A 14,366-nucleotide genomic window follows, 5' to 3' on the forward strand; every position below is an offset into this window, starting at 1 on the left:
TTTCATAGGTTCTTTATAAAATTTATTACCAAAAAAGGAAGACTATACAGTCTGTTGGTATGATTAGACCTGATTTTTCCCAGAAGCAAAATGTTTTGGGGAAGGACAAAGTATAAACAGTATTACATGTAACAAAACAATATGATACAAATCAGGGAATTCACTACATTAATCAAAGGAAATAAGAAGGTTTCTCTTCCTGGTTAGTACATTTCTATATTAGACATGGTTTTATTTTGCTTCTCTTCTCTGACTGTATATTTCTTCACACTGGACAATTAAGAGAGAGGGATTAAATTAGCTCAACCGTTTCATTGTAGGTTCATTTTCTTTTCCAAACCAATCCATATGTTTAAAACTGTCCCCTAATTTTCTCATTGTTTTACATAAGCCAACAGAATCCTTTATAAAAGTATGTGGGCTGAGTGTGTTATGCCAGCAGCACACTCAGGGGCCATGAGTCAGTTAATAGAGATATTTACAAGTAAAATAAATACATTGGGGATGAATGTGGGCTAAAGATATGCAGCTGCTGAAAAAGTCTTGTTTTTTAGCTTCTGTGGTTTTTTTCTTTTGTTTTGTTGTTTTTTAGCTCCAGAACAAAGTAAATTAAGTCTGATTTGTTAAGAAAAGCATATGTATGGATCCTGGACTGAATTAAGCAGGCTTTGTTTGAAATCTAGGAATTTATTACTTTAAATTTTCCTTTTTTCAATAGCTTTGCTTCATGAGTAGAAACATACAGGAGCAAGAAATACCACCTATGGGATACGTCTACCTGTTCCCATAGACTGTTTAGCCTAATGAATTAAAGCCCAGATCTTCAATGGTATTTAGCTTGTTAACTTCCACTGAAATCAGTGGAAGTTAGTAGCCTAAATACCTTCGAGGTTTGCACTTAAGTGTCCCCTCTGAATGATCCAGTATTTAAAACCTGATAACGTTGTACTCATTAAAAATTCCCCTTCTGGATAATACCTGATAATACAGTTGACCATTTACTGAATATTATCTAATCCAAATTATTTCATATGTGAACAAGAAAACAAGTAGGACTAGAACAATTCAGTCAAGCAAAGATGTTGGGGAAGGTCATTTTTGGTTTGCTTTTATCCCCTTGATTTACAATATCTCATATAATATCCAGACACCTGTATTGAATGGAATATAAAAATCTTACATTTTCTTAAGGCAAATGGCAAGTGTGGATACTAAGATAACTGCTGCAGTACATCCCACAGTGATTCCAAGCACCAAGCCTGCAGGAAAATTAGTGTCTGGTTAATGAGAGAACAGATTTCACCAATGACAGAGACAGAACAGAAGGCAGAATGTCAGAGAAAGTGGCCAGATTGTGTTGCTTTCCACTGCAGCCCGTGCATGAGTAAATACAGGACATAGCTGGTGCAGTGCCATCTCTCCACAAATGCCTTTGTCTTGTGTTACTTCTGCTAGTGGCCGAAGCAGCCCCTCTACATATGATTTCTCAAGTATAGTGGACATACTTCTTTGGTACCTTATTGCACATCAGGTGTCCTGTCTCACAGCATTTGGACAGTATGAGAACTGTCACCTACCAAGGAAAGGCAGGTCAGTGCCAAAATTTGGACTTGTACTAGAATGGAACAGCTATGATATTAACAGACAGTGGCAACAAGGAGGTTATTCATGTTCTGGAGTCTAAAGATGAGATTGGTTCCCTCCATTGCCCTGGAAAAAGGAAACAAAGCATTCTTCTCTCCCTCTGGAAACCCACTCAACCAGAACAGAATATGGTGCCAAGCCAGCAAGCAGCCATGACCTGTAGCATGTTCTCCTTAAGACCTGGTGCATTTCTGATCAAGTAACAGTTTGAATAGGGTAGCAGCTATGAAAGGGAGTTACTACTGCTTGAGATGCAGCTAGCACGTACCATGTGGTGGGGAAAAAGACAAGAAGGACCCACAGCCTCAAAGCTCTTATGGTACGTCTACACAGCAGGGCTAAAGTCAAATTAAGTTACGCAACTTCAGCTATGTCAATTGCGTAGCTGAAGTCAAAATAGCTTAATTTGGCTTTTGGTGCTGTCTACACAGCAGGAAGTCGAAGGAAGAACATTCTTCCTTCAACTTCCCTTGCTCCTTGGGTGCGTCTAGACTGGCAAGATTTTCACGCTCCCACTCAGGGATAAGCCCTCTTGCTCAAGAATACTTGCGCGAGAGGGCCAGCGTAGACTGGTACCTTAATTTTTTGCGCAAGAAAGCCCGATGGCTAAAATGGCCATCGGAGCTTTCTTGCGCAAAAGCGCGTCTAGATTGGCACGGATGCTTTTGCGCAAAAGCACTTTTTGCGCAAAAGCATCCTTGCCAATCTAGACACTCTTTTGCAGAAATACTTTTAACGGAAAAGCTTTTCCGTTAAAAGTATTTCCGAAAAATCATGCCAGTCTAAACGCAGCCCTTGTGAAATGAGGATTACTAGGAGTTGGAGTAAGAAGTCCTGCAGCTCCACATGTCCAAATAAAGGTTTATAGCATAGATACGCACTGTCTACAGCTTCAGAAGGGGTAGTAGAGTTAGTCTGTAACAGGAAAAACTTAAACAACAAATAGTCTGGTAGCACTTTAAAGACTAACAAAACATGTAAATGAATCGTGAGCACAGCCCACTTTTGCAGATGACTGGAAGTGAGCTGAAGTGGGCTGTGCCCACGAAAGCTCATGATACCATCTACATGTTTTGTTAGTCTTTAAAGTGCAACCAAACTGTTGTTTTTTAGAGGTCTATTAAGAATATATGCCCATGATGATGGACACAGTTCAGTCAGTAACATGGGATTCCCCACTGTCCCCTAGGCTGGGCAAAGAGTTAAGTCATTTGTAAACTGAGACAAACTATCTTTGATATACACCTTTGATATATCATCTTACGTGTTAACGACATGTTTGTACCCTTGCCTTGTGCTTTCCTCCTGACATTTCATACAAAGCATTCCTATTCGCCACCTGTTACTGTGTTTTCACTCCTGATATTTTGGGCAAAATATCACTATTCATCACTTTTGTCAAACTATTTCATCATGTGCTAGGTTGGGGTGTCCTTGTACTGTCCTGGTGGAATGTATTTACATGGTCCGTGTAGTCGAGCGGTGCTAGCAGGACTGGTGCCGAGTTCGTGTTCCCCGGATACTGACTTGAAGGCAAACAGCTGCTTTTGACAAGGCCTGTCTGTTACTCATAATGCAACTCTTGCTCATTTTGGTTCAAGCCTTACACCAGACCCATGCTTCAGGCTCTTTCTATCTCCAACAGAAGCAAAGCTTCCTCCTGCCTTCAGAGCTGTGCATGTGCCCATAGCACTGGAAGTAGTGAGGGGGCAAGAATGCCAGGGGGATTCATGGGGTATGATCACCCCACACAACATCGCAATTATGCAGAAGGGCCTTGCCTGGTAGTGACCCAGTCAGCAAGGGAGGGGATCAGCCATGGAACAGGTCATCTGTGGGATACACAGCATCCTGGGCGAGAGGATTTCTTGCTTTTGGGGGCTGAGCAGCAGGTTTGCCCTTAAGCATGTCAGATTAGATACCCTGCATACCTGAAACAATGCTTCTCTTTGGATTTCTCTGCAAGCCCTTCAGAACGGTGCCCCTATCTCAATTTTCCAAGACCTCAGCTCTGGAGTCCAGCATGATTCTGCCAGTTCTGCGTATTCCCATGAGTGTGTATAGAGGTTCAGCATCAAACAGTATGAGAAACAGGAAGTTGGAAGAGTCAAAGCAGATTAAACAAAAGATCTGCACTGGAAAATCCCATACTCCAGGGCTGTGTCTAGACTGGCCAGTTTTTCCAGAAAATCAGCCGCTTTTCCAGAAAAACTTGCCAGCTATCTACACTGGCAGCTTGAATTTCCGCAAAAGCACTGACTTCCTACTGTAAGAAACCAGTGCTTCTTGCAGAAATACTATGCTGCTCCTGTTTAGGCAAAAGTCCCTTTTGCGCAAAGCTTTTGCGCAAAAGGGCCAGTGTAGACAGCTCAGATTTGTTTTCCGCAAAAAAGCCCCGATCGCGAAAATGGCGATCGGGGCTTTTTTGCGGAAAAGCACGTCTAGATTGGCACGGACGCTTTTCCGCAAAAAGTGCTTTTGCAGAAAAGCGTCCATGCCAATCTAGACGCTCTGTTCCAAAAATGCTTTTAATGGAAAACTTTGCCATTTAAAGCATTTCCAGAAAAACATGCCAATCTAGACGCAACCCAGTAGTCAGGGCACTTACCTGAAGGTGGCAGATTCCCATACAATTCTTGACTCCTTTTCAGGCAGAGGGGAGCTTTAAATTGACAGTCTCCCACATCCTGGGTGAGTGAGTATCCTAACTAGATTAAAGGTTGTAAGGGGGCACCTCCTTCCCCACTCACAGGTCATTTTGTTTTGGGGCCTACAAGCCATTTAAGAGGCTGCCTAATTTCCCCGTTTGTGGATCATTAGAACTAACTGCATCCTAGTCTTGGAGACTATCTCTAAGAGTGATGGGGCTTAGCACACACCCTTCCGGTCACCATCTCCATTGGGAGCCTTAGGAGGCTGCCACTCTAGGATGCTGGTTTTGTGGATTGCACTATAAGGTGCTTAGCTCTGCATAGAGAGCCAAGGCACCTAACTCAGACTTTGTGGATTGCTGTGTTGCTTCTCTGAGTTTCTGGGCCCCTAAAAGCCAGGTGCCATGGCATTCGGCATTGCAACATCTACACCCTTTCATGGATCTGAACCAAATCAACCAGGCAGATGGGTCAATTGTTTTTAAATGACCTTTGTTAATTTAGTGAGATTATATTTATGATTAACATATATGAATTTTAACCTGCATCTCGTCATAGAATCATAGAGCTGGAAGAAACCTCAGAAGGCCATCAAATCCAGCCCCCTGCCCAAGGCAGGACCAATCCCAATTAAATCAACCCAGCCAGGGCTTTGTCAAGCCGAGACTTAACACCTCTAGGGATGGAGATTCCATCATCTCCCTAGCTAACCCATTCCAGTGCTTCACCACCCTCCTAGTGAAATAGTTTTTCCTAATATCCAACCTAGACCTCCCCCACTGTAACTTTAGGTCATTGTAATTTCAATTATGTCACTCCCCTATCATTGTGGGAATGTAATAGGCAATCATTATGGCTTTCTGGAATGGTTGGCTGCCACTGGAATTCCTTACTTCTAGAATAAAGGAAGGCAAACAACTGCTTCAGAGGGCATGCACTGGTGAATTACTATTAAATAAAAAAATGCTCGCTTACCTACATCAGTTCCTTCATCTGCCTTTCCCGTTTGTTCACAGGCAGGACCTAAAAATGAATTGAATGTTATTTTTAGATCCTTTTTCATTGCAATCCCAATTCATTAAAGCACTTGCTCACCTTTATCCAGTTGCTTATGTGCTTTCCTGAAACATGGTTTTTATTAATAAAACAGAAAAGCTAAAGAAGTTTCTTCATCAGCTCAAATGTAGCCAGACTGAGCTTGTAGAACAGTCTCTAGTCCAGGGATGGGCAAGAGACAGCCCTGCAGGCAGGATTTGGCCCTCCAATCCTTTTAATCCAGCCCATGGCCCATCCCTGTGGCTCTCTGCACTGTGGGAAAGGGAGGCGAAACCGGCCAATGGGACCTGAGAGATTTTGCAGAGAGTGGATGGGTGCAGCACAATTTCTCAGCTCCCATTGGCCAGTTTCCAGCTAATAGAAGCAGAGAGGTTTTGTTGGGGGTGGGAGCAATTTGTGAACACACACACCACAGCACAGAGAGCCACCTGCAACAAAGTGCTCTGGGGGTGCTATCAGGCAGGGAAACCTGCCTGAGAGTGCTGCTGTCTGGGAGCTGCTTAGGTAAATGCCTCCTAGCCAGAGCCTGTCTCTGGCACCCCACCCACCTCTGACTCTCCTCCCCAGGCCAGAATCTTCTCCTGCACCCAAATCCCCTCCCAGACCCTCGACCCCAATTCTATTCCTCAGGGCACAGCCCCCTCCTTCACCCAAGCTCCCTCTCAGACCCCACACCATCTCCTGCACCCCAGTCCTCTACCCCAAACTCCCTCTGCACCCAACTTCCATCCCAGATCCTATACCCTCTCTCTAGAAAAGTGCAGCCCTTGACAATTTACCAAAATCTTGGAGGGGACTCCCATCAGAAATTACTGCCCACCCCTGCTCTAGTGGTCAAGGTAAGTTGCAAATGCTTGAGCAAGTTTGATTCCACCCAGCAAAGAGCAGTGGTGCTCTCACAAGTGATCAAATACATGAAATTGCAAAAGGACAATATTAATGTTGCACACTGGGTATGCTCATAATGCAACCTCTTTGCCTGGAAAATATCCACGTTGAATATTCGGAAGGAGAAGGAAGCTTTACAAATAACTTGCCAATGGATGAATAAAATTTGGATTGCTGGAGAGAATCTGACAAGAAAGGTTAGTTAGATTGATGCGGGCAAGGAATTCAGGTGTTTTATACAAAAAACACATGCAAACCTTCTGTAATACATACTATTTGATTTAGAACTGGATCCTACTAGCCTTACTTAGACTGTAAGGTAACATTTTAAAAGCAACAATCTAATTAAAATGATGGCTAAAGAAAATTATATGGGGGCTATGCAATAGGCTTGCACAGGGATCAATGTTTCTTTACAATGTAACCCTAAGAATCAATGCTACAGCTTAAAAACATCTGCTGAGCAGAGCACAGCACAACACAACTCCTACCATAATTAAAGACCTATGCATAATTTTCTGCTTTAGCATACGTGCAGGCAGCTACCATAAACTTCAACAGAAGCCATCCATGAATATCCGAGGCCAGCAATTGGCCCCAATTTGGTAGCACTCTGCATATTCAGAGTATTTACACTAAAAGAAGCAAAATATACAAAGGTGAGCTTCATGATAGTTTGTGTCTATTGTGTTTTTCAGCAATTTGAACGAGGGGATGACTACATTTGGGAGAAGCACAGGTAACTTTGGCAATAATAGGAGCCTCATCATTCTACATCAGGGACTAGAAGATTTACCAGGCATTCCTTGTGTCCTTAACTCTAATAAGTTTTGTTTTTCTTCATTTAAATCATTGTTCTGGATGGGGCTGGGTATGAACCGTTCACTATGCAGGATGCCCTGGGGAAAAAGGACAACCTCACCCGCCCCCTCCTCCCTCACTGCAAGTTAGGGCCAGGTGCTTGTCCATGGCCACTGCTGTTTCAGTGGACACAGCTGAGGAAGAGGTGCATACAGACAAACAGACACAAACAGATACACTCACTGAAATAAATAGTAGATAGCTGTTCTTTCCTCCCCTCACCCCCTACTGGCTCAATGGGTTTATAGCTGTTCTGGTCCCCATCACTGGCCCTCTTGCTGCCCCGATGTGGTCATTCTGCAGTGTAATTCCGTACTGCTAGACTCCTCCCTTTCCACTTTATGATAAACAATCAAATTCCATGCACATCTCATTATCCTAGCACCACCAAACCCTGACCTTGCTTTATATTATGAGAAAAGGAAGCTGCATGCCAAATTTGGTGGTCCTAGCTCTTACCATTTAGGAGGAGCTCTTGATCAAACTGGCTCACAGATGGACAGACAGATAGATGCACATTTCTAAAATATATAGTAAGAAGAAGATATGCAGCAGCCACAATAATAAGCCACATTCTGGTGCTAGTGTTATTTATTGCTTAGGCAGTTCCAAGAATGACCACCTGAGGTCAGTCAAAGTGTCAGTTCTCTAATACTTCCATATAAAACAAATAGAAGGACATTAAGGGTATGTCTACACTATAGTACAAGGTCGAATTAAGACATGCAACTTCAGCTATGTTAATTGTGTAGCTGAAGTTGAAGAATGTTAACTTGACTTTTGGTACTGTCCACACTGCAGGAACTCTCCCTTCTACTTAGAATCATGGAATCATAAAGCTGGAAGAGATCTCAGGAGGTCGTCAAGTCCAGCCCCCTGTCCAAGGCAGAACCAATCCCAACTAAATCAACCCAACCAGAGCTTTGTCAAGCTGACACTTAAACACCTCTAAGGATGGAGATTCCACCACCTCCCTAGGTAACCCATTCCACTGCTTCACCACCCTCCTAGTGAAATAGTTTTTCCTAATATCCAACCTGGACCTCTCCCACTGCAACTTTAGACCATTGCTCCTTGTTCTGCCATCTGTCATTACTGTGAACAGCCTTTCTCCATCCTATTTGGAACCTCCCTTCAGGAAATTGAAGGCTGCTCTCAAATCCCCCCTCACTCTTCTCTTCTCCAGACTATACAAACCCAAATCCTTTAGTCTCTCCTCACAGGTCATGTGCTGTAGCACCCTAATCATTTTGGTCACCCGCCACTGGACCCTCTCCAATGTGTCCACATCCTTTCTATAGTGGGTGGCCCAGAACTGGACACAATATTTTAGTTGTGGTCTCACCAGAGGAGAATAAAGGGGAATAATCACTTCTCTGGATCTTCTGGCAATGCTCCTCCTAATGCACCCCAATTTGCCATTAGCCTTGTGGGCTACAAGGGCACACTGTTGACTCATATCCAGCTTCTCATCCACTGTAATCCCCAGGTCCTTTTCTGCAGAACTGCTACTTAGCCACTAGGTCCCCAGCCTGTAACAATACTTGGGATTCTTCCATCCCAAGTGCTGGACTCTGCACTTGTCCTTGTTGAACCTTATCAGATTTCTTTTGGCCCAATCTTCTAATCTGTCCAGGTCACTCTGGACCCTATCCCTGCCCTCCAGTGTATCTACCTCTCCTCCACCTTAGTGTCATCTGCAAACTTGCTGAGGGTGCAATCCATCCCCTTATCCAGGTCATAAATAAAGATGTTGAACAAAACTGGTCCAAGAACTTATCCTTGGGTCACTCTGCTAGAAACCGACCACTAACCTGACATTAAGCCGTTGATCACTACCTGTTGGGCCTGACAGACTTCCCTTACTCCTTGTAGAAGCCGGACTACCAGCATTGACTGAAGCACCCTTCTCAGTTTGAATTAGCTGTCTTAACTAGACCCGCCAATTCAAACCCTGGAAGATCGAGAATGGCAGCTTCGATTGTTCTCTGCTGTGTAGACATACCCTACGGTTGTAAAGTCAGGCACTCAAAAAAACGTTAATTCAGATTCCTGTGCATATCCATTATAATACAGTTTTAATTACATCACTTCATGCCATATTCCACAGGAGTTCTGCCTCATTCAATGGATAGGATTAATTTTGCTCAATAAATCAAGACTGCATAGGAAATTTTGCTATTGTGTATAAGACTATTGGCCTTATTGCTGTAGAAGTTGGAAATTAGAGGACAGCAGGAAGAAAAATGGGAGTCACTTGCTTATGGCAGTTGAATGCTACCCTGGAGAAGTAGATTCTATCCCTGCCTCTGGCACAGATGTCTATGTGATGCTGGACAAGTCACGTAAACCAAAAGCTTTCATAGATGGCCACTTAGATTTTTATTTATAGATGCCCAACTTGAGACATCTGAGATCTGATTTGCAGAAGAGCCAAGCACTCACAATTGCAACTGTACTCTGACTAAATCAGGTTCTAGGCATCTCAAACTGAGCATCCAAAATGAAAAGACCCTTGACAATTTTGGCCTTCATCTCTCTCTGTACCTCAGTTTTCAATCTGTACAATGTGGAGAATATTTTTCTATATCACAATGGGGGGGAGGTGTGAAGCTAAGTTTGTTTGTATTTGTGAAGCACTCAGAAATGATAGATATGAATGTCATAAAAATGATTAAATTAATTCTTTGCCTTGGGTCACCGTATCAAGCAGTACTGAATGACACCTACGATGTACAATTTCAGCCTAAACAGTTAAAGTTTGTCTAAGTCAGTGGTCCCCAACCTTTAGAGGCTCCCGGGCGCCTGGAGGCGGGGCCACTCACGCACCGGGCGCCCGGGGGATGGGGCCACCCATGCGCCGGGCACCTGGGGGCGGGGCCGCGCATCCTGGGGCACGCCAGGGGCAGGGATGCCCTTGCACCTGGCGCCGGCATGTGCGCCGGGGCTGGAGCCGCCCGAGCGCTTTGTGCCGTGGGCCCAGGGCCGGCGCCCGAGCCGCGTACCTGGGGCCGGCACCGGTGCCGCACACCCGCATGTGCCCCGGGGCTGGGGCCGCCCGAGTGCCGCGCACCAGGCGCCGGTGCATGTCGCGCGCCTGGGGCCGGCGCCTCCAGTTCGCCGTGTGCCGGGGGTGGGACCGGCCCAGGTTGTCGGTGGGCGCACACAAATGCCCCGGTGGGTGCTATGGCGCCTGCGGGCACCGCGTTGGGGACCACTGGTCTAAGTTATCAACATCTGAAAATGGAGTTTTATAATGGAACATAGTAGGCAGTCTTAGCAATTGGCAGTGCTACTTGCTTTGCCTACAGCAAGTCATATCTACTCAGGGCAGTGGATAGTAGATACCCAAATCTCTATCAGGTACCACAGAATGCACTTGTACATACCCTGAGCACACTTTTGGCAACAGGTTGTCTCATTAACAAATCTGTTTCCATTTCCTGCACAACCTCCATAAATGAAGGTCCTACACTTCTTCAGCGTATGATCAAAATACCACAACAAGTACGTTCCTTTACAATGTCCAAGATCCTTCTCCAAGAGGCAAACACGGTCTGTATAGAGAACAAAAAGTTAAAATCAGAACATAGGAGATACTGTAAATCATAGGAACAGCCCTATTGGATCAGGCCAAAGGTGTATCTAGCCCATTATCCTGTCTTCTGATGGTGGTCAATGCCAGGTGCCCCAGAGGGAATGAACAGAACAGAGAATCACCTCACCAAATGATTTATTTCCTGTTTCTCATTCCCAGCTTCTGACAAACAGAGGCTTGGAACATTATCCCAGCTAATGCCATTGATGGACCTATCTTCCATGAATTGATCTAGTTCCTTTTTTAACCCTTTTATAGTCTTGGCCTTCACAACATCCTCTGGCAAGGTGTTCCAAAGGCTGACTACACGTTGTGTGAAAAAGTGCTTCCTTTTGTTTGATTTAAATCTGCCTATTAATTTCATGTGATGACCCCTAGTTCTTCTGCAACTCTTTGAATCAGACAAATTTGTTTTCTTTCTTTCTGATCTGCTTAGCATCATAATTTAAAATAAAAGAATTCACACACAAAAAGTCTGAATTCAATGTGATATGCTCAGTTTTTACTAACTACTGGCCAACATATGCAACAATAAAGCCCCTTAACTAGAATACATTCCTCGGTCAATCTTATCCCCAAATATTTTTATGGAGGGGCTGTGCATTTCTTCTCTGGGAGAATATCAAATATGGGCTCTGGCAGACTGGTTTGTTATCTATAAGAAAGCCAGGGTTACTTATCATAGATATACTTAAAGTAGATACACAACAGATTTGATTATCTTAAATGTAGGTGTATAATGGGCCAAAGTCTACTCAGTTACACGCTTTGGTTCAATGAGGTTGCACAGGTAACGAAGGGCATAAGTTTAGTCTTGTGAGTTAGTAGGAACCAATTCCATGATGTAGTGTGAGACTTAAAAGTCTCATTTACTGGTCTAGACCTGTTGCGCATATGCAGCAATGTGGCATAGTAGCTAGGACAGTGACCTAAGAAATCTGGGTTTGGTTCCTGACTCTGCTGATCTGGTGTGACTTTGGGCAGGTCATTGTACTAGGGAGTATTCTTGTCTATTTAAATTTTAAGTTGGGAGTAAGAACTATCTCATGTTTAGATAGCAGTCCCCCAATCTCAGCTGAGAGTTCTAGGTGAAATTTTAAAATATAACAATGTATGGGGGAGGGGAAGGGAGCTATTTTCCTTCAGGTAAAGACAGTAGCATTGCATAGTTTAAGAAAGGGTGAGAATGCTAAGTGACATGCCCAATTCACAATGTCTATCCCTGGTTAAGAATCTAAGCCTAATGTACTTAAAGATTTCTTGGTGCTATTGCAAACAAATTGTTTAGAACAGCTTTTTTAAACTGCAATATTATACATCACAAGCTTTTCCTATCCTCAAAACAGGTTTCAGTAAAAAATTGCATGTGTGATAACCATAGAATCACAGAATATTAGAACTGGAAGGGACCTTGAGAGATCAAATCCAGTCCCCTGCCCTCACAGCAGGACCAAGTACCATCTAGATCATTCCTGATAGATGTCTATCAAACTTGCTCTTAAATATCTCCAGTGATGGAGATTCCACAACCTCCCTAGGCAATTTATTCCAGTGTTTAACCACCCTGACCATTAGGAAGGTTTTCCTAATGTCCAACCTAAACCTCCCTTGCTGCAGTTTAAGCCCATTGTTTCTTGTTGTATCATCAGATGCCAAAGAGAACATTTTCCCCCTCCTTGTGACACCATTTTAAGTACTTGAAAACTGCTATCATGTCCTCTCTCCATCTTCTCTTTTCCAAACTAAACAAGTCCAATTCTTTCAGTCTTCCCTCATAAATCATGTTTTCTAGGCCTTTAATCATTTCTGTTGCTCTTCTCTGGACCTTCTCCAGTTTCTCCACATCTTTCTTGAAATGTGGTGCCCAGAACTGGACACAACACTGATTGGATTTACTTGATGAAAATTGCTTATTATGTACAGGATCCATCTGTGATTCTATAGAAAGGGTGGGATTCAGTGTTCTGCCAACATGGTCCAGCATGGCAGAGTTGGAATTCTGAGCCAGGTCCTCAGATGGTATAAACTTTGATAGAGCTATACATTAATTTCCACTAGCTGAGGATCTGGTTCTATTTGTTCATTTTAAACCACACTGAAAGGTTATTTTCTCCTCCTTCATATTGGTGACTGAGGGTTACTCAAGGCACAATGGGATGATAATTCACTCTTAGAAGAAACTTGACCTTTCTCATGGTTTGTGTTTTGCCCAGAGAGACAGCTTGCTCCTGACCTTGACAAAACCTTAAAACTTTGAGATAACTTGAAACATATGTCATTTCATCATTTCTGAGCACACCTTTCAAAATACAATCCCTGGAATGGATATTTCTAAAGGCTACTTTGAAATCTTTGTGACTTGGGTGAGCCCAGAAAATTGGATGCCTCCCTCGGAGGCAAACACATTCATTCTCACACTTCCACACAGCACAACCAGGATAGCAAAGAAATATTTACTCTCAAAACTTCATATAAGAAACGCTTCCGTGCAACCATGTAACTTGCAGGACAGTGTCAAAAATTATAGTTGTAAAAATGAGCAGCACAATTTTATTTCACACTTGAGCTCTGATGGAAAGCAGCTAAATTCAAAGACACCGATCCCATAGAGCACATTCTGGTAGAAGCAGTACTCACAGCTGCAGTAGACATTTGCAGTAGTGGAGCTCTGTGTACAGTAGACAAGCCGAGGAAATACAATCTCTTTTCCAGCTACAGAAAAAGTGCTTGGAGGAAAAAATTAAATGCTAGACAGACATTCATAAGATCTCCCAAAAGGCCTTGTCTATCTGGGCCTGTATTCTAGATTTTACAATAAAATGATTTTAAGCATTCCAGTGGAACCATTTTTGCAGAAATAGAGCATTTTCCTTATGGTGTTTGCAACCCAAACCTTGCTTCATTTTCACTGCCATGCATTAGCACAATGCTGTAGAATATTAACAAAAGTGAAAGTGACTATATATTTCATTCAGTTTGTTTAAAGAAAATAGAAAAAGAGTAAATGGAGTAAGCAATATGCATTTCTAAAAAGTCTTCAGTTTAAATTGCCAAAATTATTATTCATAACAGGCAAGGAATTCTTTTAAACTGAAAGTCCTCCTCTGTTTTGCAGTTTCACATTCCAGTCTAATCAGTTGTTAAAGTGCCCATCTTCATCTGTGCCCTAATGTGAGTGACATCCAAGAGCATTATTTCCTTTAACTGTCTTTACTAACACTTCTTACAGTAACTGCTTCTGTAAATTCCATGTGAAAGTCTCTTCAAACACGGTCTTGCAAGTATAGCCATGGTTGTGTACTCCTGCTTCTAACACTATTGATTGCTCAGGAGTATTTATTACATCCTTTAATTGGTCAAAACAAAACACTGTTAATCTAGCACAACTGATTTCATTCCACTCTGACTACAGCATTCTGAGCACATCTGGCCTAAAGTTTTTGGAGAGGGCTAGTTAAGTAAGCTTGGGTGTATTAAACAAACAAATCCGACTCATTTTACATAAAGTACGCTGGGGAAGGATAGAGAGAAGGATTCCAAGTTCTCACAAACCCCCTGCTGAAGTGGAACCCTGCACTGTCCATTTGACTGAAACGAGGCCTGCGGATGGGGGGTGGGGAGGGGACAATGGGGGAAAATGCCCCAGGGCCCAGTAATACAAAAGGGCC

The 14,366-nt window shown here is 43.2% G+C and overlaps 1 protein-coding gene across 2 annotated transcripts in view; it reads right to left on the reverse strand.

Annotated features, from left to right (window-relative positions):
- Positions 1-14,366, reverse strand: part of LOC102456966 (inter-alpha-trypsin inhibitor-like) — a 30,470-nt gene continuing 16,104 nt past the window's right edge. For both annotated transcript variants that reach the window (XM_006126724.4, XM_006126725.4), the window contains 4 exons: positions 10,490-10,657; positions 5,271-5,318; positions 1,181-1,259; positions 1-270 (listed from right to left, as the gene is read on the reverse strand). In XM_006126724.4, the coding sequence (XP_006126786.2) occupies positions 204-270; positions 1,181-1,259; positions 5,271-5,318; positions 10,490-10,657 (362 nt within the window). In that variant the 3' untranslated portion in view covers positions 1-203. The remainder of the gene's footprint in view (positions 271-1,180; positions 1,260-5,270; positions 5,319-10,489; positions 10,658-14,366) is intronic.

Source organism: Pelodiscus sinensis, chromosome 14 (assembly GCF_049634645.1).
Source record: "Pelodiscus sinensis isolate JC-2024 chromosome 14, ASM4963464v1, whole genome shotgun sequence".
Lineage (NCBI taxonomy): Eukaryota > Metazoa > Chordata > Testudines > Trionychidae > Pelodiscus > Pelodiscus sinensis.